The sequence below is a fragment of the Dicentrarchus labrax genome, unplaced genomic scaffold (assembly GCF_905237075.1).
Source record: "Dicentrarchus labrax unplaced genomic scaffold, dlabrax2021, whole genome shotgun sequence".
Classification (NCBI taxonomy): domain Eukaryota; kingdom Metazoa; phylum Chordata; class Actinopteri; family Moronidae; genus Dicentrarchus; species Dicentrarchus labrax.
The window spans coordinates 16,908,039-16,931,120 of NW_026136724.1; the positions used below are offsets into that span (position 1 = coordinate 16,908,039).

The following is a 23,082-nucleotide window of genomic DNA, read 5'->3' on the forward strand; positions in this document are numbered from 1 at the left end:
GCCCCGTTTTCTTTATTATAAGCACTCATACAAGGACATTATGAGCCCCATACTGTCACTGCTACGACAAACTCCAGCAGTTATCAATTACTTCTTTTTTAGGATTATGAAACTGCAATACCACTAATAAAGACTGCATTCAACTGTCTATGATATAAAAATGGGAGTGGAGTTGCATTTGCAAAGCCTATTTAGCTCTATAATATTTTAGCCATGTTTTTTCATGGACAAAGGCTGCACAAAGAGAGCCAGGCCACACAAGTGGATTAAACTTTCAATAAGGGCTTTTTTTCAGTGGCGACAGGTTGGTAAAATACCAAAAAACCTGTTTTTAGCACTGGCTCAAGGGGTAAACATTTCAAACAAATGTTAGAGAATGTTCAGGTTTAGGACGCTGTGAATGATGGCACACAAGTTTGAAAGATTGCCACTGTTTGCAGTTGTTTTGAAAGTTTTCTTGCAATTTTAACAAGTGGACCTGTCTTCAGTTTTATTCTCTGCAGTGTGCTGACTAGAGTTCAGTTCAGTTAAGAACTCCACTCCACAGGCAGTGGGCAGCATAACAACACAAACATGAATCATAAACACAGCAAAAAACACACTTAATGTCTTCAATTGTCTTAAAGTGCTGTACTATGTATGCAATTCAGAATAAAACAAAGGGCGTATAATAAATGCGAAAAAAACGAAAGCTGCAACGTGAAGTATAAAAGTCAGGGAAAAAAAATGCTAAGCTTTGTGGGCAGGGGCCCTGTGTAAAATCTAGTTTGATAATGTTTATTATTTCAGTTTATATTAATGCTTACATGGAGCATGTCCTCAAACCTGCAATAACTGATGTTTTTGACCACTTGAGGGCAGCGGAAACTAGTTGTGAACACTTGCTTGTTAGCCAACAGTTGTCTTTTTACACATCCAGCAGTTACGGAGCAACTTTATCATTCATTTGGAGACAGGTTTCTGACCACCTGATGAATATGTTTTAGCTCTGTTTTTGGTCTCTACCAACTCCTGAGGAAAATATCTGGCTCTTTAGTGGCTACATTTTCCACTATGTTCACTAGTTGGTCGCTAAGTGTGTCTGACTGCTGTTTGGTGCTGCTACAGCTATCTGCTGCCATTCTTTGAGAGTGGTGCTAGTGAACTAAAACAGTAAAGTTGCAGCCGGACAGCTAAGAAATAAGCTAAACTCTTTATAAAGCTCCATAAAGAGGGGCGCTGCAGATTCAGGTCCTAATTCTCTGTAGATTTTCATTATGAGCGACCCGTTTCACTTTGTCATTTGATGTGATTGTTAGTTTAAAGATACTGATTATAGTCACTTTTAATCATTCTTTTAAGGCTGTCTGTAGGGGCCTGCAGTTTATTCTTGGCCCTGTAGTTTAATGCAGCTGCTTTTCCACCGTGACAATTCTTGTGTTAGGCATAAATGAATATTTTAAAAGGTTAAGTAACCAGTCAAAAAAATTAGGGACTGTTTTGTACTTACAGCAGCAGACATTAGGGTTGATTCAAGCTGCAACAGTATGGTTTCTCCGTGTACTAAATGTCACAGCTGAAAGGGTTCACAGGCTAAACACTGATAGATGTAGCACATTTAGAGAATATGCTGAAAAAGGCTACACAGTGTGAAGTTTTTGAGTCAGCAGGTTTGACCAGTTTAGATCATGCTGATACGGGTGTGCTGTATTCATACAGCCGCCTGTTTTCATCCTGACCATTAATCTCCATTCCTCTCAGTGAAGGAAGCTGCAGCTGAATCACCTGTGCACATCCTGGGTTAGGGTTGAAGGCAACGTCTTATCACCGCCCCTCATTCTCGTCCTTTTCTCTCCATTGGGGTGCCTTTTGATTGCTAGAAATAGCTGTTCCCTTTAGATCCTGGCTGTCTGCATACTGGACCTGTGCAGTCTGAACCCCCTGGCAGCCGCTGACAGCCCAGAAACAGAGCTCCGTCCCTCAAGCCCCACGCTGTTAGCATCAACAGTCACCGCCTCCCCTCTCTCCTTTCGCTCTCTCCTGCCTACTCTCTAAAGGCACCAATTTAGAGGTGTCTGTCTAATTGAATAGGCAACATTTATCTTTATGTGAGTGTGTGTGTGTTCCTCTCAGGAACCCACTGAAAGCACCTTGAGTCACTTGTTCATTAAAGTATGCTGGATGAGAAAGCCTTTGCACACAGCGTGGGCAGTTTTGTCCGCCTTTTGATTAAGCCATCCTCCCTCCTTTTCTCTTTTTCCATCATGTCTGCCTCTTTCTCCTTCCATCTGTTCCTTTCTCCACTTCTTATTCAAAGTATTTAGCTGAGATAAAGAGAATACAGAATTTGTATTTCTGTCCACTTGAGCAATGCCGCTTATATCTCTGTGTATTTAATTTTGCTTGTAAACAGACTGTGGATTTTAATATTTGGAGTGGAAAGGCAGTGACGGCTTATTAAAGAACCCAGAAATCACCGTCTTCTTGAAAGTGAGAATGTACTTAATGTGCTGTGGATTGAGGTAAATAATGCTGTAGCAGATATGTCTGCCAGTCATGACTCACCTATGAATAATACAGCAAAAATGCAAAATATTTCTATTTATGAAGTTAATAACCTGCATGTTCGATTGAAGGTTTATTTAATCTGTGTATATGTGCTAATACTGTACACTGATGGCACATACATTAAGGCCAGTCAGTATGTCCTAAACATATATAATTAAGCAGACCCAATTAGAGAGACAGTAATTTCTGCACCGCTTGCTCCCTGAATGCTAAAGTAATAGTTAAGCCAAAATCTCTCATTGGAAGTCAAGCATTCATCCAGAATGGGCTTATGAAGCTGTAAAAATATTTCAGAATGAAACTAGGCTTAAATGCAATATTTATATGGTTAATAACTCAGCAACAACCTCAGTAGTCAGTCTGTCAGTAACCAGCAAGTGACTTGCAATATATCACGACACTGACACATGGTTCACTTCAGTAAATTTAGTGCAGCTTAAGAATTCAACGCTTAAGCCCCTCATAACCTGAGCGCCTCCACTGCGCCTCCACTGCACAGGAAATGAGGGCTGAGGTCCATTAGGATCTGCAGCAACAATAAATTCCAACAGTGACAGGTTTATATGGCCTAAACAAGAATAAGGATGTCCGTAGAAAGTTTTCAAACCACTTTCGCAGCATAATCCACTTCTGTGCTGTCCCTCCATATGCTGAGTATGTTTCAAACACTCATAGTTCTGCTAAATGCACCGCTTCTATCTCAGTCCTAATGCACAACTCTCTTAAGTTCATAAAAGGTTCATGTCAACATGGTCGCCTCTCTTTTTTCCATCCATTTCAAGCTGAACACCGTTCTCCACAAAAGGACCAATTTAACTTTTCACAGCCAGCTTTCAAGTCACTCTCAGTTTAACTTAGCAGTACCAACCTATAAATATTTTACACATATAGTTCCTCTTTTTCTCTCTGCAGTTACATTACATGCAGTAAACAGATTTAGGGTATAGACTGCTACACAATATATGGTTGATCATATACTTAAATACAGACTCACACATAAGGGGATCAGTGCTCATAGACTTGATTCTGATTATGATGCAGTCATATCAAAATGAAAAGATGTTTCAATTTAACTATCTGTGTGCCCCAGTGTTTTCTTTGAGTTTATGCTCCGAGACTTTCTACTGCTTTAAATCACTGGAACACCCGTCTAGCACCTGGATCTGCACAGCTGTGTTATTTCCGTATGGGACAATTCATCCAAATCATCTCTTTTATTTAATGAAAAAATTAAAATCTTTTCACCTTTTATGTATGAAGCATTTGATTACATTTATATGTGCATGAGCCTGTGTTTGGTAAACATTATTCTTAGGGAATTCTGAGGGAACCTTTCCTCTTCTGTCCTCAAAAATGTCTCATAGAGCACCCCCAGAATTTTGTATTTGGCCAAATCGTTTGTAATCCCCAAGCCAAATCCCAAATTTACTTTCTTATTTCTTATTTCTTACATTTGTCCTGTGTCTCAAACTTTTAATAGTGCCCCACCAAATTTGGAATTTGTTATAATCTCATAATTTATTAAAACTTGTTGCTATCCCCATACTTAAAGCCCCTACAACAAACTTTCCTAATGTGTTGATTCTGGCGGGCCCTGTGGACATAAGTGGTAATGTCTCCAACCCATTGTTTCATTGGTTTAAAGGGGAATCCCACCAAATCTGGCTATTTGTATATACCCATTCTTAATACCTGCCACTGGGTCAGTCTTCTCACTGATGGTATTGATTGTTTATGTAGGTCATATAAAGCATCAGTTTTAAACTGACATTGTTTCATAATCAGTTAAAAACTCCTTGTAGCACGTTTAAGTTATGACAAAACTGAACAGAGGTATAATCAGATTTGGTAACCCCCTGGTGGCTGTGGGAGGCTAAGAAGCGCCGTGTTTCCCTTTCGCAAGCTGACTCTGGTGCTAATTTGAATAATAACGAGCAGCAGACTGAAAGCTTGGTGTATCATACAGTATGACCTCAGATTCAGCTCAGGACTCCATATTACATACCACAAACTGGAGACAAGATATTGCTCATCCTCAGGATTTAAACATGATTCCAGCCTCAGATAACCTACACCTACCACCTACACAGACACGCCAACATTTCCCCACAGAGGTTTACCACCCACTTCCCCCGAAACCAGGCATCACACTGCGAGGCTGAGAGGGAGCGCGACTACAGCTGCTGGTGGAGAGATAAAGCCTTCAGTTACCTGTAATCCTACTGCAGCTTCTCACACACAGCATTATGGTCACAGCAACACGTCCAAAAAGCAGAACATAGGCTCTGGATTTACACCAGACTGAGAACATGTACCCTAACAGCCACATACAATATGTTATTGTTTTTTTTTGCGGAATTCCTTGGCTAAGATTACCTTTTGTTTATTTCACACAAACTACAAGCCTAAAGGTTAGGCTGGATCCCCCCCCCACCCCCCAACCTACCGTAACAGACATCTGCTGTTCGGAGTAGCAAACGTATGCTTTCATTAGCTAAATATGGGACGTTAGAGCAAAAACTAAACTTATTTACACAATAATGTCAATGCTTTGCTAGCACACTCCCTGCAAGGAGTTTTTTTTATTTCACACACTGAGTTATGATTGTGACATTATGGTACACATTTGCATATGCTCACATTCAGAAGTGAGAAGGAGTTGTACAAATATATTGCACTGCAGTGCAAAATGGCAGCAGTTTGTTTTCAAGTCAATGAGACAAATAAAAAGTTCTATATGAGGGCATGACCCAGCCTACGAAGCCATATTTAAAAGATAACTCTAGGAAAACAAGATAACTTTATATTAAGTAATAAGTATCAGAAACCTCCGGCTTTTGAGGCTTCTTTTTATTGCGTGATGATTGGCAAAGGAAAAAGTGTTCTGCAGTGTGATCCTTATGTTGTTTAAAGATATATGTCAATTAAAACTAGCCACCACTCTTCACTTGATAAAGTACAATAGGTCAGTGGTTACAAGTGCCAAGGAGCCGTGGATGCAGGATATGTGCTGCTCTCTACAGTCAGAACATAACATAACCCATGTCATTTAGTGGATATTTTTATCTAAAATGCATTACAGCACAGTACCAGCTAGATTCTGCCAGACAGAGCTGTTAAACAGGTTTGTGCAAAATATAGTCAAATATGACTGCAAAAGGTTGTTTCCTGTTACCTACAATATATTGCTGTTTGTGGCAAATTCTAAAGACAGATCTACTTTTATGTATTTCATTTAATTAGGTTTTTCTGTTTTAGTATTCAGAGAGCATTGCACAGCATTGTATGCAAGTTGAGAGAGAGAAGAAGTGAGTGAAAGTGTCTCAGGATTCATTAATGTTCCTCTCCCTCCTCCTCCTCTTGCATTCTGCCTGCGGATCTCATCTTGCATCTTAAGGGGAAGCCGTGGTGACAGTGGTGGCAACATTAGCTTGCAAGGCATGCTAAGCTGTGCTGTCACCGAGACATGCTCCAGATGAGAAGTTTTGACTGTCTGACATCGACAGAAGACAATAGCTGAGAAAGTGTGGGGGCGGATCTTGTTTACTCACTTTAGCAAAACAAATTGTGGTGGACAGTTTTGACAGCTCTTCCCACCATTTTGTGGAAATGTAATGTTGTGTTTACAGTATTAGTGTCACACTGTTGGCATAGATACTGGAGAATATATACAGTATATACACATATATATGTATGTATATTCACTAATGCTGTCAAACGATTAAAATATTTAATTAATTAATCACATTAATGTCATAGTTAACTCGCAATTAATCGCACATTTTTATCTATTCTAAATGTCCCTTGATTTCTTTTTGGCCCATTATTTTTTCTCATTTTAATGCTCTTATCAACATGGAAAAGTGGATCGGCTTGCTTTGTGCAAATGTTGTTTTTATTGAAAAATCATCCATTGTCGCCTGGCTTTGAGGAGGGGGCGGAGAATTCGCATCAGCTGTGTGTTTGGCCATCAAGTGGTATTTCAGACTGGACGTGCTGCGATGATAGCTCAGTTCACAATGACAAAACACACAGATCACTTTGGTCTTGTCAATGGAACCATTTGGCAACTTTTTAAAAGTAAACTTTCCATTCAGAATATTATTGCCATCCATTTCGGCGTCCCGTGCTCGCCATCCACTCAAAACGTAACGTCTACTACTCTTAAACAAGTGTTTGCGGTGTGCCTGTTGTTTTGTTTCCGGTCTAGCTAGATCCGGTGTGGTGTTGTAGTTTTTCTAACGTTATTAGTTGTTGCAACAGCATGTAAAGAAAACTACAAAGTGTGCTAGGCCAAAAAGAGCGTTAATCTTGCGATAAAAAAATTACGCCATTAAAATGGGTTTGCGTTAATGCCGTTAATAATGCGTTTAACTGACAGCACTAATATTCACCTATCACCTTTAAATTGGTGCTTTTTTCGAGCCTATATGAACTGTGAATCATAAGTGCTTTCATGTGTGTTTCTTAATGCCTTCTTGAAATAGGTACAAAAGGTGCAGGTCTAATGTAGAATAACAACGATACAGTATGGTTTCTTTGTATTCCAGAAGCACCACAGCCCTGTTGGTTTCCCTGTAGTGTGTGTGGCAGTGGAACAAAGCTCAACTGGAGATTACCTCACCTCACCTCAGATCACACAACAGCAGTGGAGAGAAATAGTTACAGTTCAACATCTAACAGACACACGTCACACACCCCTCGACCAGTCAAGCCCCCCCCCCCCGCAATGCCCAAAAAAAAGCCTATTGATTTTAAAATAATAATAATAGTCTGCCTGTACAGCCCTTTGAGTCCCAGCATTACCTCGATATCCGTCCAATTTCAGGGATGACTGCAACCGAGCGAGTTTAGGCCTTTTAATCACTAACCTGTGCGATTTGGCAGGAGGCAATCAGCAGTGGTCATTTTCACCAATTTTCTCTCAAGGACACCAGTCAGTGACCCTTCAATTTGCACCACATGTGCCCAACATATGTGGATTCCCTTTTAATTAGTGCATGCATATCCAAACTCTCTGTTCGATTCCCATCTCCACTTTAAAATGATTGGTTGATTAATATTCACTCACAAGCTGCTCCCATGTGGACGACCCGCAGAGAGACGAGAGAGTTTTAGGTGCACCGTTCAATAACTGCTGCTTTGGTTGGGGATTTGTTTCTCCCTACAGTTTTTCTCCTCAAAAACCCCTGGCAGCCTGTCTGAAACTGAAAGATAGCCAGACAGAATTGAGGTGAACTTAACCACTCAAAAGAGTAGGGAGTGAAGTTGTTGTTTTTTTCGTCCTTCCCAACATTACTCACTAAACCTGTGGCTGGATACAGAACATATTATGGATTTTATTTTCTCATGAGATGATATAATGAATATTTACAGCCCTTTTGCTTTTATTCCTATAAATAAAATGGCTTGGGATGTGAAATTGAGCAGCATCGAACAGGTAACTTAAATTTTATGAATCTCATTTGTCTTTAATTAAGTGAAATAATATATTTGAACAAATTACATATTCCCACCATATTAAATGCAAACAAAGTTATTTAAAGTTTTGCTTCGACATTTTTCAAGGTCCAGATACAGGTGAATGTGCATCAGAAATAAGTGATTTTACCTCCTTTTACTCGCAAATACTGCCACAATTTGAGTAAAAAATTTATTTAAAAAGCGATGTGTTACAGTTAGACTGTAGGACTTATTTTCCAAAGTAAAGAGCATAATTTTCTTCTTTCTGCAGGTTCCCACCTGTAAAAATAGGCTGTAAAGTTGCACAGCTGCAACAGTAAAGGGTCAAAAACTGAAAATAAATCACTGGTCACTCTGTTAACAGTTTCATCATTTTCACACTGTTATCTCTCTTCCACACCTCCCCTTTGATCACTAAATCATTTCTTCATTTCTTCTGCAGCAGTAGGTGGGTGTCTGAAATAAGAATTTAGTGCTAAATGATGATTAGAATTTCCTAGTCCCACTCCGATTCTCCACATGAAGAGAAAAAAGCTGCTTATTTCTGATGACTCAACCACGGAAAATAATCACACCTATTCAATAAAGTCTATTTTTCTTCTTAATGTGGAGCAGGAATTGGAAGCTGGAGACTTTGTTTTGATGGTGATATTGGTTTCTTTTGATTTAACTGTCAGTAGAGGGCTCTCATGATCTATCCACAATAGCCCTGACCTCTCATCTGCACTCTGTTGCAGTAACTGTATATAATGACACCCACCATCAACGTCCTTTCATGGCAATATTGAACGGGGCTTTTCTCTCCTGCTAGCTGTGTTTTTCTACCTCAAACAATGGCGCAGATGGCTTTAACGTTTACCTTACCTCACTGTCACACACTGTCTCTTTGTTTCCTGCTGCTCGATGTCTCATTGATTCCCTCGCAGTGATTCTCCTGCTTAGACTGGACCAAATGATATCCATGCCCCCCCGCTCGACCGCCCTCCCACTCACCCAAACTCCAGTGAAGGTGTTCAAAAGCCTTTTTTTGCAGTGTAGCTGTCATTTTGAGAGGATGACCTCATCAGCTACACACTGGCCTCTACTGGGTAAAAAAAGTTATTGCCTGGAGATAGGGAAGCAGAAAAAGGGTAGAGGTGGTTTTGGGGGAGATGGGATAATGTCAAATGGTTTTTGTAGATGGGGGATGTCAGCCGCATTAGGGTTTTCATGTTCATGTTGATGGGTAGTTTTGGAGTATGCAGCAGCGCAGAAATGAGAAAGCTGAGTTTCTCCGCTACTCCTTGTGAACCTGCACATCCTCACATCTCCCAAAAACACTCTTTTGGCAGGCTTTGAATTACCTGCACTCATCCCCTGCCTAAATTGTTCAAATATGTTAGAAGTTGATCAAACAGAAAGGCTTTCGGAGCGCACGGCCGACAGAGCTTCCCCTGTGGGCTGTTGGGGATCAGACATGAAAACAGGGAAAGAACAAAGGCTTGTCGGGGCTGTTAAAGACGCCCGGACCATAGCAGCCCATCAAAATTCATTCAGTGAAACAGGCATGAAATACCCGCCGACTGCAAGAACCTCTCAAACATGTCAAAACTCTACTTCTGTCTCTCAGAAAATATGGTGTCAAAACAGGCAGATACTTGCATATGAGACATGAAGCCTTTACTTCACTTGCCCTGTCTTTCTCAAACATAAACCAATAAATATATTCTCTGTAAGTCATGCTTGATCAATGAATATTTTAAACATTCAGTTGTAATAGTCATTTTAACAGATTTGTGTGTTTTTGATGTAAGAGAACATTTGATTTAGTTCACACAAACTTGCTTTTTCACAAGGAACTACACCAAGTTGAATCTGCACTAAGCAATATTTTTCATTTTAACTGCACAAATTACTCCAGGTAAGGTTAAAGGGATTGCTTGTAGTGACAAGCCCACAACGAATTATCACCTGCAGTTGCCCTCAATGGAGAGTTACAATCTTTGATCTAATTGTTTTAGTTTTACAGCCTGCAACTCAGGTTCACTCTCACTTTAATCATCGTTGTTTGCAGCCAGAAGCTATTTTCAGCCAACAAGCTCTGATAAACCTACTATACAATCCCAGCCCCCAGCACCAAACAGACAAAGTTAACATGATGGTGAACATAGTGGAGCAATTAGCGGCTAAAGAGCCAGGTATTTCCCTCAGAAATTGATCTAACAGAGCTAAAAGATGGAATAATATATTTATATGCACCTATGAATGTAGAACTAAGTCATATGACACCAAAATAATGGTATCTGCCCAGCACCAAATTGCAAACATTAAAAGTTAGTGAATATAGTCAGTGTCTTGGAGAGCTAAAGAGCCAGATATTTCCTTTAGGAATTGGTGGAGACCAAAAATTATTAATTATTAGAGCACATATTGGAATTACATTGGTCAAGTGGCCAGAAACGCAACTCCAAATTAATGCTAATGCTGCTCTGTAACTGCTGGAACAGACAACATTTTGCTAACATGTTGGTCATTAGAAACTTTATAAGGGGCGGCTTGTTTTGTTGTCCTTAAGTGGCAAGAAGAAAAAAAAACAGTTGCTCCCTACTATTGAATAATTTCGTATTTGTGATAATTGATATAAGCCAACAGGTATAAGAGCATTAATTTTGTATTATTTTGTCAAGAGTTATTGGTAGATAATAGGGACTCTTCTTTTTTGTAATAAATAAAAGAAAATAAGAGAAAACCAATCATCCACAATTAGCTTCAATAACAAAAGTTGCAGAAGAATTTAACATAATTAGAGCAACACTATGTAAGATTTGGTATTTGATGTGATTTGGTTCCCACAGTTTCAGAGTGCAGTTCCACTGTCATTGATATTAACAGCTGCATACGTGGATTTGTTACGATTACATTACGTATGATCAAAAACTAGCCAGTCAACGCAGCCAAACATCAGGCTAGTGCAACAACATATACAAGACATAGTAAGCCAGCTAATATTTTTCTCGCCATCAGCCATGAACATAGAGGCTGCTGAGCCCACTTGCCCGGCCCTGATTGTTGTACGACGACCACCCCTCACACACACGCATGCATGGGGCTCATTATTAGGACACTGTCCTTTTTGTACATTCTTTGAGGTTTGTTTATAATAACCTGTTTATCTTGTCGCTCTATGAAAAATGGGAAGAAAATTTGTAGTTGAAACCCTACTACGACAAAGGAAGACTGCTATTTTTAACTTGTTTACTCCAGTTTGCAATGATAGTGTCACTCAGCTCCTACTCTGCCAGGCTCTGTGTGACCCTCAATGAATCAAACATTTCTTGCAACGCACTATATTCCAGGACCCAGTGACAGTCTTATTTCCAGCCATCGAGGAAGCAGGGGGAAAGTTATTTACCGAGAATGGTGGACAGAGGAAGATTGGACATCCCAGATCTGTCAAGGACATGACTTTTGGCCGAAGCAAATCCTTCACTTTTATTGCATTGTCTTTGGGACCATTTGGCACAAGGAGATGGAATTGGGAGGCTAACATGGTGCATTGCCTTCATCTAGCACTGTCTTCCACTGCTAAGTTTCCTGGACAGAGATTAAGTCCAGTCTATGACCTGTAGAGTCTGGAAACACTTGAACAATTCTTCAGATTGTGGCCTTGCTCTCCAGAGCCGGAGCATTCATTAGACCAACTAGTGTAAGATTATTCTGGGCGTCTATCACAACTTTAAAAAAAGCAGCAACTTAAGCAATCTGCTTTAAAAACATCTCTTGATACCAGCTGGCTGAACGTTAATTGAACACCTGTTTTCCCAAAGAGTCCTCACAAATCTTGTCTTAACACCGAACTTAATAAACATGTAAATAACTTTTTATATGTGATGTCCTTGACTTGAAAAGAGAAAAATAGAAAAAAAAGGTAGTAATTGGCATGTAATTGGCATCCAGGTCCCAGGAGGAAACCAAAATGTGTGTTATGTGTCTGTTTGTTTGTGTGTTTGAGAGAGAGTTGGAGTTTTAAGTGGAGTGCAGTCACCGAGGAGGGCACGTGCAGCACCACAGAGATCCACCGCCTGAGGTCCTCTGACGTCAGCTGGAGAGGCTGATGGGAATTCAATACACAGCATCCACACCACCTAATTTATTCCACAATAAAATGGGCTGCAGCTTGTTTGTCTGCAGTTCCATTGATAGTTGGGGCTGATGAACGTCACTGAAGTTCACCGCAGATTCTTTAGCGAAAGAGGTTTCTGTGAAGCAGTTAAAATCTGTTTTTGTGTGTTTGTTAAGCTGCTAAAACAAGAGCAGTATAATAGAATACCCTCTAAATGCAATCATGAGTTTGAAATACAGTATTAGGCCAGTTTATTTACTGTGTTACCTACTGCAGTGGTGTTATAAAATGGGACATTGAGCAATCCAATATTCCAATAAGCCTCATTCACCGAAGAGTATTGAAACATCTATTTCCACTGCAAAGGTAGCCACTGTATGATAATAAGGAACGAGAATGTTCCCGATTTTTACTCCTTTCAAAATACGGCCCATTTTCCAACCAAACTGATTTTGCCTTGTTTCTCACACACAAACACACACACACACACACACACACACACACACACACACACACACACACACACACACACACACACAGTCTTTGCTGATGTCCACCTCACAGATCCATCCTATTCACCATCAGCCTGCCTCTGCAGCAAGCTATTTCCATCTATCAGGAACGCAACCCAGCAGATTTTCTGTGTGCCCGCTGCTGTCATTGTCTACATTCATCTGCACAAAACACTATTTGCTCCAGCTTTATTTACCAAACCATAAATGTGGCAATACTATACATGGCACAATTTACAAATAAATAAGGGAGCCCATTTTGCTGCGCGGACACATCCAATCATTCCAGTTCAAAATGAAAACACAACTCAGAGCTGCTGTACGAATGCCAGTAGCCTCTCTATGACACAGGCTGTGCTCAGCTGTGGGGTGGGTGTAGGGTTAAGGGGTGAAGGGAGGGAGGAGGGTGTAAGGAGGAGGGAAGTGCCCACAGTCACAGCCCAGAGCATTAAACATGACCTTTCAACTTGCCACTGAGCATTAGAACAGTCGGGGGAGACATCGAGTCCTCATGTCGGGATAGAGCAGTGTGTGGCGGGGCTTCTGCCTCCGCTGATTCACTCTTTTACTTTAATGTGTGGGTCACACAAGCCACTGCAGTCAAGGTAGTTTCACCCTGTGTGAAAAGAGCGTGCGAGTGCCCCAAACTGACATATAGTTGATTCGATAACTGTGCAGAGCTGGTTGTCTCTAAAGAGCGTACACAGCCAGAGGAGATACAGAAGAAGTATTATTTTTCATACTGAAACAACTAGAAATGTAGCATTACAGGTTACGATTAGTTAGTAAGGTTTTTGACAATTAATATATCACACAGATGGTTGACAAATGAAAGAAAAAATTCTGAATAAATGAGTGCTCAACAAACAAATGCAAACCATGATGATAATGCAATAAGGTTAACCTTTTTCTATCATCCTCTAGACCCTTTATGACAGCAGTCAGGAAAGAAATCTTATCTTAGATTTTGAATTAATAGGCCTTTTGATCAACCATAAAGGTACAAAGTAGTTTCAGACACTTTAGAGTAGAATTTTGTTCAAATTCAGCCTAAATTAAAGGTGACTAGGTTATTAAATTAAATACAGCACTTTGACTAGGGAACCTAGGCGGAACAGGACTGCTGGGACCGGGGTTAAATTCCTGGCAGCAGTGCTTCACCCCCAGGTGGTGGTATTGGTGGATGGAAAGCTTGTGAGGAACCAAGTCCTTGTGGCGACACTGCCTTGTTCTTCTGGCGATAAAGACATCAAGGACTGTGTAAGGGTGATAGGCCATTGGAATTAATGTAGCGCTCTGATTCTCTCTATATTCCCTGATGATTATGTTTAAAGGTCACTCAGGGTTCAAAATCTTACTTGCAAGAAAGGGTATTTTAATATACTTTGTGCTCTAAGTATAATGCTGCTGTACGCTTTCCTGAGAGCATAGAGGTCAGCTGGTGTCCAACGACATCTCACGGTATCTATTTGCATCTACCTGTCTTTGTGCCCCTTTATAATTTGTGCATGAAAGCCTGTGTGGAAATGGCAGAAAGAAGACAAATTTAGTCTTTATTGCATATTCTCAATACACCTCAGCTAAGCATAAAGATTGATGGAAAGAGATTTTTCAGATACACCTTGGTGCTGTGGTACTTGCTCCTGCTTAAGGCATGAATGTCATGCTGCCACTGACTGTTGCATATCTCCACTCCACCACAAAGCCTAAATAGAGGAAGGAACAAAAAGAGCATGCTGTTGGGGGGGGGTATACATATATACATCCCTGGTTCCAGAGGGGGGCCTTGTCATGTGTCACCTCCCTCTCTATAAACCATAAAGGCTGATGAAAACACCACAGGGCACATGTGGATCAGAAGAGACAAATCCATTCATTAAAAAAACACTATCTTAGGTAGGAAGCAGCAGTGAAATGCATCAGTTACTCATACTCTATTAATCATGTAATTTGTCATGTCCTATATTTTGACACAGGGGTAGTTAAAGCAAATGTGCACTGATTTACATTTTTGCAGATATTTGGAACATTTTAATGGAGACATGGCTTCTGTCAAAGATTCTGTCGAAGCCTCAATAGTTTCGTTTTTCTGTGCCAGCCGAGTGCAACTGCCTCCTTCTGGGGGCACTGGGATCTTTCAGTGATAAACTGTCGGGAAAGGAAGGTGGACAGCATGTGAAGAGCGGATGTCTCAAGGTTGGAAAGACGCCCCTTCCACCAGACAATGCATCAGGATGTAGAGGGCGTCAACCTTAAACGCTCAGAGGACTAAACATAATGAATTCACATTGTGTTTTTGTCTCCCCTCTCCCAGGACACTGCCTTGTACTGTACTGTCCTCGTGGTGTACTGAACAGCATGTGAATTGTTGCTTTACTAGCCCTGCTAACATCTCTAAACTCCAGCAGAGACAGAGAGCAAGGCCACAGCCCTGGCCTGGTGTTTGTGGTCAGATGGAATGTGAACTCCGGGTGAGAAAAAAGAGGGGATGTAATAATGAGGCATCCCCCCTCTGCTGGTTGTTTGTTTGGACAGACCGGCTGTCTCGCAGCACAAGCTGTGGATGGAATACTAATGGATATGACTAATGATTCTTTCTCGCCTCTTTCCCTTTCTCCCGATTCCTTCCTACTCGACTTTCTTCCCTCACTCTTCCTTCTCCATTTCCTTCCACGTGGATGAAACTTTTAACTCTTGATTTAGGGATTCAAAATGCATGATTCTTTTACAACTAAGGGGACAGCTATGATGTGCACGTGCATTTTAAGGTATTTAGGGCAAATAAATAGTGCCTGACAGAACATTTTCTCTCTTGAGGGCTTTGTTGAACACACCCCCACCCCTTACTGATCCTGGTTTCTAATCACTTATTAGTGGGTGGACATAAAACCATCCTTGGTGTTTGTGACCATAGAGTGGGCCTGTCTAATCCTCTGCACATCCATCTGAGGTGTTTAACTTTCCAAATCGCACATTCTCCAGAATGTGGTGCCTTGAGGGAGGAACAGGAAGACATCCCAGAGTTGCAGAAACTCTCCACTGGGCCAGATTAAAACCTGCTGAGATTCAACCATGGATTAGACACCCCCTTTGGCATTTGGAGGCTGCATAAACTGTAAAATTATTTTGGTATTAAGTATTGAAGATTTGGAACCTTTAAGCAGCTTGGTAACAATTGTTTGTCCTAATAATAAGAGCTACAAGAAGGAAATGGCAGAGATTGTTCGATCCCCAACATATAATTTAATTGAAACAGTTGAAAAGAGTAATGCTAAAGCAGTTGCATCCCTCTTTCATGTGATCGCTGCACTTAAAACACGACTGAATTTCAGGATAAACTATGCAAACCCTTCTAATCAGAGACGTTTGTCACCCTTGCGCAACATTACCATTAGCAATTCAATTAGCAGTGGGATTGGAATGGAGACACTAAGTGGCAGACGGTGTTCCACTGTAAGGCTCACGATCAATTTAACTTTCCATTCAACCTCAGTGGCTACATCACAACAAATCCCGGTGAGTAAGAGCGACCTGCTGCCACATGTGTCTGCATGCTTTTCCCTTTCCTTTTATAACCTACTCACTCTTTACACCTTGCAAGAATCAACTTCTCTCTGTAGAAATGATTATAATGTCGCTAATAACTCTACTGGCTGGGTCGAATCCACTCCCGGCTACAAAGCAGCCAAAGAGTGGCTCTAAATAAAATGAGATTGCATTGATTGAGACAATAGATTACAGCATTTAGGTGAAGCTTTGGCAGCATATTGGCTGCATGTTATTTAATAGTCCCCTCAGGGTTTACCTCTGAGCCATTTAGCAAGGGTTCTGCATTGGGGAGAAAGTTTTCCAAGTCAATAACATGCTTTATTTCTGCTGCACCTGTTATCATCAAGAGAAGGAATAATGGAAGAATAACCAGATGGTCCATATTAAAAACAAGACTATTTCTATAAATAACTACCACTGCATTCATATAATACTCATATGTTTCCAATATGCTCCTGGTTATTGGTAAAACACAACTGAAGTAGCACTGTTTGTCCAACTCTCCTATTGTCAGTTTCTGGCTTTCTCTCTTTTCCTCTGATGACATGGTACGTGAAAGAGACAAGATCATCCCTCAGTTCATTAGAGGAATACAAACACTACCCACTCCCCTGTGCTTCACAGTCTGAAGCATGTACACACACAAACTAGGGATGGGGGAGCACCCTCAGGATCTGAGTTCCCTGTATGGCATTTGCTAAAGATACACAACTGCTGCATCCCCGTCCAAAGCCTTTGCTGTGTCTTGTACACTGCACTGAACTGTTTAAGCTTCTTGTAAGATAACCGAATGGTACAAAAGCTAATACGCAAACAAGCTCCTTATTAGCTCCTTATTTAGATGCATACCACGCATACTGAAAGCTGTTCTGATCAATATTTTTATATTAAGCATGGGTCAAATGACTGTTTGTAATGTGAAAGGGATTGCTCGCAGCAATGAACCAATGAATGCAGATTTACACAAGATTTGAACCATTTTTGAATCATTGTAACACCGCTATATATATATTTTTTATTATATATTTTTGCAACTGTAGGCAGCCATTGATTTACATTAATTTCTGTATGGTAAAAAAATAAGTTGGCAAACTCTTGAAAACAATAACTTACAATATCAAGTCTGGATCAATATTTGACCATGCTACTTTATGATTTTCATTCATGGAGAATAAGCACAACTTAAAAAAATGCTGGACAACAACAATGTAAGTTTGACCCAAAAAAAGTTTCAAGATGCCTCTATAATATTTACATAGCTCACAATGGATGCCTGGAATGGCAGACAGAAAACGTGTAGTGATAGTGTGAAGTTCCAAAAACACCATTTTCAATCTTAATGTGCCACAAACCAACGTTGAAATACAATCAAACAAATCCAATTAAGTGTTAAGTCTTAGACCACTGTATGCTTACTTTCTAAGAAGGTACAGAATGAAGCAGCACAACCTATGTTCCAGCCCTGTCACCTTTGCCCTCTCTTCTTTCCTTCACCTACTGGCAGGCCTGGGGACAGTTTGTGTATGTTTGTGCATATGTGTGTAAGTTTGTGTGGGTGGCTGTGTGACTGAGTGGGACACTAATGAGCTGACTGATTACAGTGGAAAGCCTCGGGTTATCATTAGCTCTCCGAGGATCAAACGCCAGATCAAGCCAACAGCAGGGTGGGGAAATGCAGGCCACAATTAGATATTTGTTTTTCCACAGGAAAAGTATCTGAACGGAAGAAATGAGCACCTTTTTGAGGGTGCAAAACTAGATGGTGGAAGTTTGATTCTGATCAAAAGAGAACTGAGGGATTCTCAGCATTCCTCAACACTTATGCGCAAACACAGACCTAGACTTGTGTATATAAATCCATCCATAAAAAGGCATTAGTAGCCCCATCAATGGGCTCCCTCAGACAATGGGGAGCAACACCAGACAAGAGGAACATTCTCTCATCACCGGCTTAGAGGTTTTGCAGACAGCTTTGATTGTCTCGCCCTTGCCTGTAATGACATAGCTGCTTGATGTCTCCATGAGAACGTCTCCATTTCCACACATAACTATTAACCCAACAGCCTCAGGTGCTTGTCCCCTTGTAGTCCCTACTCATCGGCACAGCTGAATAAAAGATTAGGTGAGATTTCAGTAGCAAGTTCAGGTACTTTGATTGTGAGCGCCTACGCGTCTCCTGAATAACTGTAGTTAAAGGAAAACTCCACTTTAACAAAACTATTTTTGTAGTTATGGCTATTATTTTTTTATTGGTTATTCAGTCTAATATAACAACTTTGCAACAGGGCCAACAAGGGTAAACAAGCCAATAATTTCACGCTTTATGTGGAGGTAAAACCAAAACTGAAGGCACCCAAGATGGTGACTGTGAGCCCTGCGTGCCCACACAGCTGTGACAAGTAAGGTATGTCAAAGCTAAACCAAGAAGTTAGTCTGTAAACTTTGATGGATGTTGACAGTGGGTTGCTTAGATGCACATTTTATGCACGAAGTTCAGTTGATTTGCCACTAGAAATGACAACTTTATCTTCTTTGGTGCTCAAAGTAAAAAAAAACAAAAAACACTGATGATGCCGTCAGCCTGGAGATGACACATTTATATCAAAAAGCCTACATTACCAACCCAGGGGCATGAAGTTTGAAAGACATGTTTACCAGGAAGGGAAGGTTGAACAAAAGACACTTATATTCACTGCTTTTTGGAGGCTGATATTAGGAACTAAATATCAGGATATCTGACGCTTTGAATTTGACCATACACTTGTTAGCTAGAAAACCTGATTTGTTTTTGTCTGACTTCTTTTAGCCTGTGTTCCCAGGTTTCAGTAATTGCCTTACTACCAATAGAAAAGGTGGCCAAAACTAAGAAAATAAAACGTATGTCGCAATACACCAGAATCCAGCTCTACTTTTTGCAACTTCTGCGCTATGACGTCTACAGCTGGGTGCAATGAAGGATGGTTCCTTGACAGGCCTCTCTCCTGGCATCCCTCCCCTCCTCTTTTCTTCTATTCCTCTCTTTATCCTGTCCTCCTTTCTTTGGAGGCCCTCCGGACCCCATCAAGGCTCATTCTGTTCATCCCACATGTGAGGGGTCAGTGCGTACCCCACAAGAATAAACCAGCCACTCAATGTGAGGATCTTTGTGTATGTCCTCATCCCCCTACCCTCTTTCTTCCTCTCTCTCTCACTTACTTGTGCCCTATAGACGAGAATTGGCTCCATTCACACCGCTTCCCTCCCCCCCGGAGCGGACTTCTCAGGGCCCTAACAGCGCAATTCTATGCCTTATTGCTCCAGCTCCTCTGTGGAGAACAGTCTTGTTAAAGCATTTGTGAAGACACAGACGGAAATGAACTGGCTTTGTGTTTAGTCTTGACATATAGGCAAGATCACGTGGTGAAGTCTGTGGGACAAGCGTTTAACAAGAGAAAAGGGCAGAATGTCTCTTAAAGTGTCTTCCAAGTGGCCATCTTGGAAGGAAAATGCCATGATCTGTTTAGAAATGAAGCAGTTTCATGAGTTTGGCCCTGCTGGCTGTCATCCAGCTTAATCCACATTGTGTTCTGACTTCCTACGGACCAAAGCTGGTTTCTCAAGCTCATCTCCACCTCATGTTTAATCTCCCCCAGCTCTTTCATTAGGACCACACCATGTGTTGATTCTAAAGAAATGAAGCGGACACCTCATTTCGAGCAAGAATGAGCCGGAGAAGGCTTTTGTCCACAGCAGGAATGCCTATAAGACAGAGAGGAATACTGTTTGGTCTGACTCGGGTTGCTATACCAGTGCTGAAGAAAGCCATGGCAACGCAAGCAGAAGGTCTGTCGGACCACATAGCGCTGATACAATACGGCTGCTCGGGGTTTGTCATTCCAGTCAGGCCTGACCCAAATTACGACATCTTGAGCTAAAGTGGCCCACTCCGACCAGCATACATGCTTGGCCATACTTAATTGGGCATGCGTATATTTGGCTGATAGCGATAATAAACAAAACATATGGATGTTTGAAGTCTAATCACTGAGTAAACGGCCCTGTTAATGATTCAACACCACAGTCCGTAGCCCATGGCTGCTGGATTGTAGGGGCTTTCCAATTGTTTACCCAGTATGTCTACAACCTATTTTTCCATCTGCGGTTATAATTCTCAGCATTTAAAGCTTAATAGTCTCTGTTTTCATATGTTTATTATCTCCTATCAACAGCCTCAGGGAAAAATCTGCTTAAAATGGGAAGAGCAACAAAGAAGCGATTAGGACCATGTCTACAGAAGTGTTTTGGTAAAGTATGAATCACTAAAACGGAGAGGCAAAATATCAGGAAAAATGCACAAATGCAAAACAGTGTTTGATCACCAGAGAAACTTTAACTGAGCTTCTTTTCCAACTTTACTTAAAGTTTACTTATTATGAGATTTAAAAACAATGTGAACCCCAACAGTGGTTGATATCAACTCTGAAAATCACATAAATTCCACCCCAACATGCACACAGATTCACACACTAGGAAAAACAAAAATAGCCTTCATATCATCTGTACCACAGAGTCTTTCTGCACAGAATACAGTTCAACTCCAAACTTTTTCTGCTTGCCTGGCAGCACAAGTGACCACCTTACCATCACCTCACACCTACCCTGCAGAAGCCATGCATCAGTTAAGTGTGCACCCAGGAGAAGAAAAAAAAAATTCACTTACTTTATTTTGGAGGTCTGGTAGTTGTATATCAGAGCTTGAAGAAGTTTCTCTAGACTCTTTTCATCTGCACCTCTGCCCAGCTGCCCTGCCTCTCCAATACTATTTCTCTTTGTGGGCTGAGCATACGATAGCTGTGTAGTTTTTTTTTTCCCTTTTCTTTTTTGTGTGTGTTGCATGGGGTGAGGGGAGGGTGGCGGGGTGGGTGTTGAATGCCGGGTTTCCTGACTCGTGATCAGGAGCTCATTACCCGCAAGGTCACTCCAGGGACGCCCTGCCTGGCACTCACTGAGACACCAGAGAGAAGATGTGAGATGGACGATGAGAGCGTGAGAGAAAGGGAAAGAGAGAAAGAGCAGTTAAGAGCCAAAGTGCCTGGGAGATCCATGGGGACGGGGAGAAAGAGTTGAGAGAGGAAAAGAGACTCACAAATATAGAGAGAGAAGGGAGACAGCGAGAGACACTGATCCAAATGCCAACAGAGAGGTAGATATTCAGGAGGTGAGGGCAAACACAACAACAAAACGTAGCTATAGGAGCCTTGGATGAGCCCACAGAGGGAGCAGCGGCCCAGTCAAACCACACAGAGTTATATAAAATATTTTGTTGATCCATGGAAAAGTGAGTCGGACCAAGGCAATCAATAGAATATTGACAAACGCCAGCTGGCCTCTGGATTTGTTTTTCATGGGCCAGCACTGCAAAAATATATTTACTATGAATGACATCTGATTATATAATGTTTCTCTAAGTGTTTTTGTCACTCGATCGAATGTTGTGGAACTTTATATATGATAAAAACAGAAGATGTCAGGCGTGGGTGTGGACTATTTGGAGTTGTTTAAAGTCACCTTTGTGAACATAACACCACAGTTCTTAAGCTATAGAACTGAGCGGCTAATATATCACCAGAAAGAAAAGTCAATAAGATGTAAACTTTTTTCAAACTGTAGTTAACAGTTAAAATAAGGCTCTGTTTAACTAAATCTGCTAACTAAACCAAAGACCTATTTATAATTAAATCTATAGTTTCTGTGCTTCTCTTGTTGTTTCTCTCACAAATGAGAACCATTTCTGGCCAGATATCCTTTTTAGTGAGAATGTGGTAATAAGTTGTGGATACTCTCAGGGTGTTTGGAATGGCAGATGGCTGTAGATGACCCTATAGCGCAGCCCCGGCACTCTGCTGCAGCTGGACAGGCCGGGATTGACAGATTACAGCACACACAATCAATAGAGTGTACCATTAGTTCTGTCCACAAAGCCCTGTGTACAATACTGATGTCAGACCGCCTCTGTAAACTCTCTGTTGTCCACACACCGAGAAATGGCCTTATATTTCACCTTATAAGGCTGTCTTTCCTGGCTCGGGTTATTGATTGAGTGCCTGGCACGAATTCACTCTGTACTAATACTACTACAAAAGAAAAAACTCACAGTGCCAAAAAAGCAGCTCTTTAGCTCGTAATTATTAGATAACCCATTTTAGTGCCAGAGTCTGTTGTTAAGGTGGTATTCAGAGCCATTCACAATGTGATTATAATGCACCATTTGGCCATTTATGGGTGGAAGCACATTCAAGAGCCATTATACAGTGTGATGGAGACTCAACATCATTAATTCAAAGAGAGGGGCAAACATTAGCATTAATGCTCACCAACTGTCAACTTTGTTCTAAAAACGAATACCAAAATCTTCTCACCGGAGCTGTTTTAAGCCAGGTTTCAACTGAGACAAGTCGAGGCTCAGCGCTCAACTCCTTTAGGGCGAAGTAGAGTTCTTAATTTTTCTGATGCAAGTCCACGTCTTGAGTCTAAATATCCCACGCTGCAACTTCTCTCAGGTTGATATAAAACAGAATGATAGAGAGGTGAAGAGGGGATTCCAACTTTAAATTCAAAAAGCCTAGCAACTGAAGGCGTGTTTTGAAAGTCATCAAAGAGGTGCTAAGTTAAAATGTCGAAATTGGCGAGCAATAGGCCAGCAGCAAAATAATGGATTTGTTAGTAAGGAGCCTTTAGGCAGTTTGGAGCATCTGCCCAAGGAAGATGTGAACTCATCTAAAGTCTAAATTAAGGCCGAAAATAGAAATAAAAGGCATTGGTTTTTGGAAAAGAACAAGCGGGTTCAACAAAGTTGAGAAATTTTACGAATCACTTCAGTGCACACGTGACCGAATGGCATCAAAATACAATATGTTTTCAGAACCTCCA

At 41.0% G+C, this 23,082-nt stretch overlaps 1 protein-coding gene across 1 annotated transcript in view; it reads right to left on the reverse strand.

Moving 5' to 3' along the window:
- The window catches only part of ptn (pleiotrophin), a 42,016-nt gene extending 20,951 nt beyond the window's left edge, over positions 1–21,065 (reverse strand). The window contains exon 1 of the mRNA XM_051392421.1: positions 20,873–21,065. Within this exon, the coding sequence (XP_051248381.1) occupies positions 20,873–21,048 (176 nt within the window). The 5' untranslated portion in view covers positions 21,049–21,065. The remainder of the gene's footprint in view (positions 1–20,872) is intronic.
- Between the last annotated feature and the right edge of the window lie 2,017 nt (positions 21,066–23,082).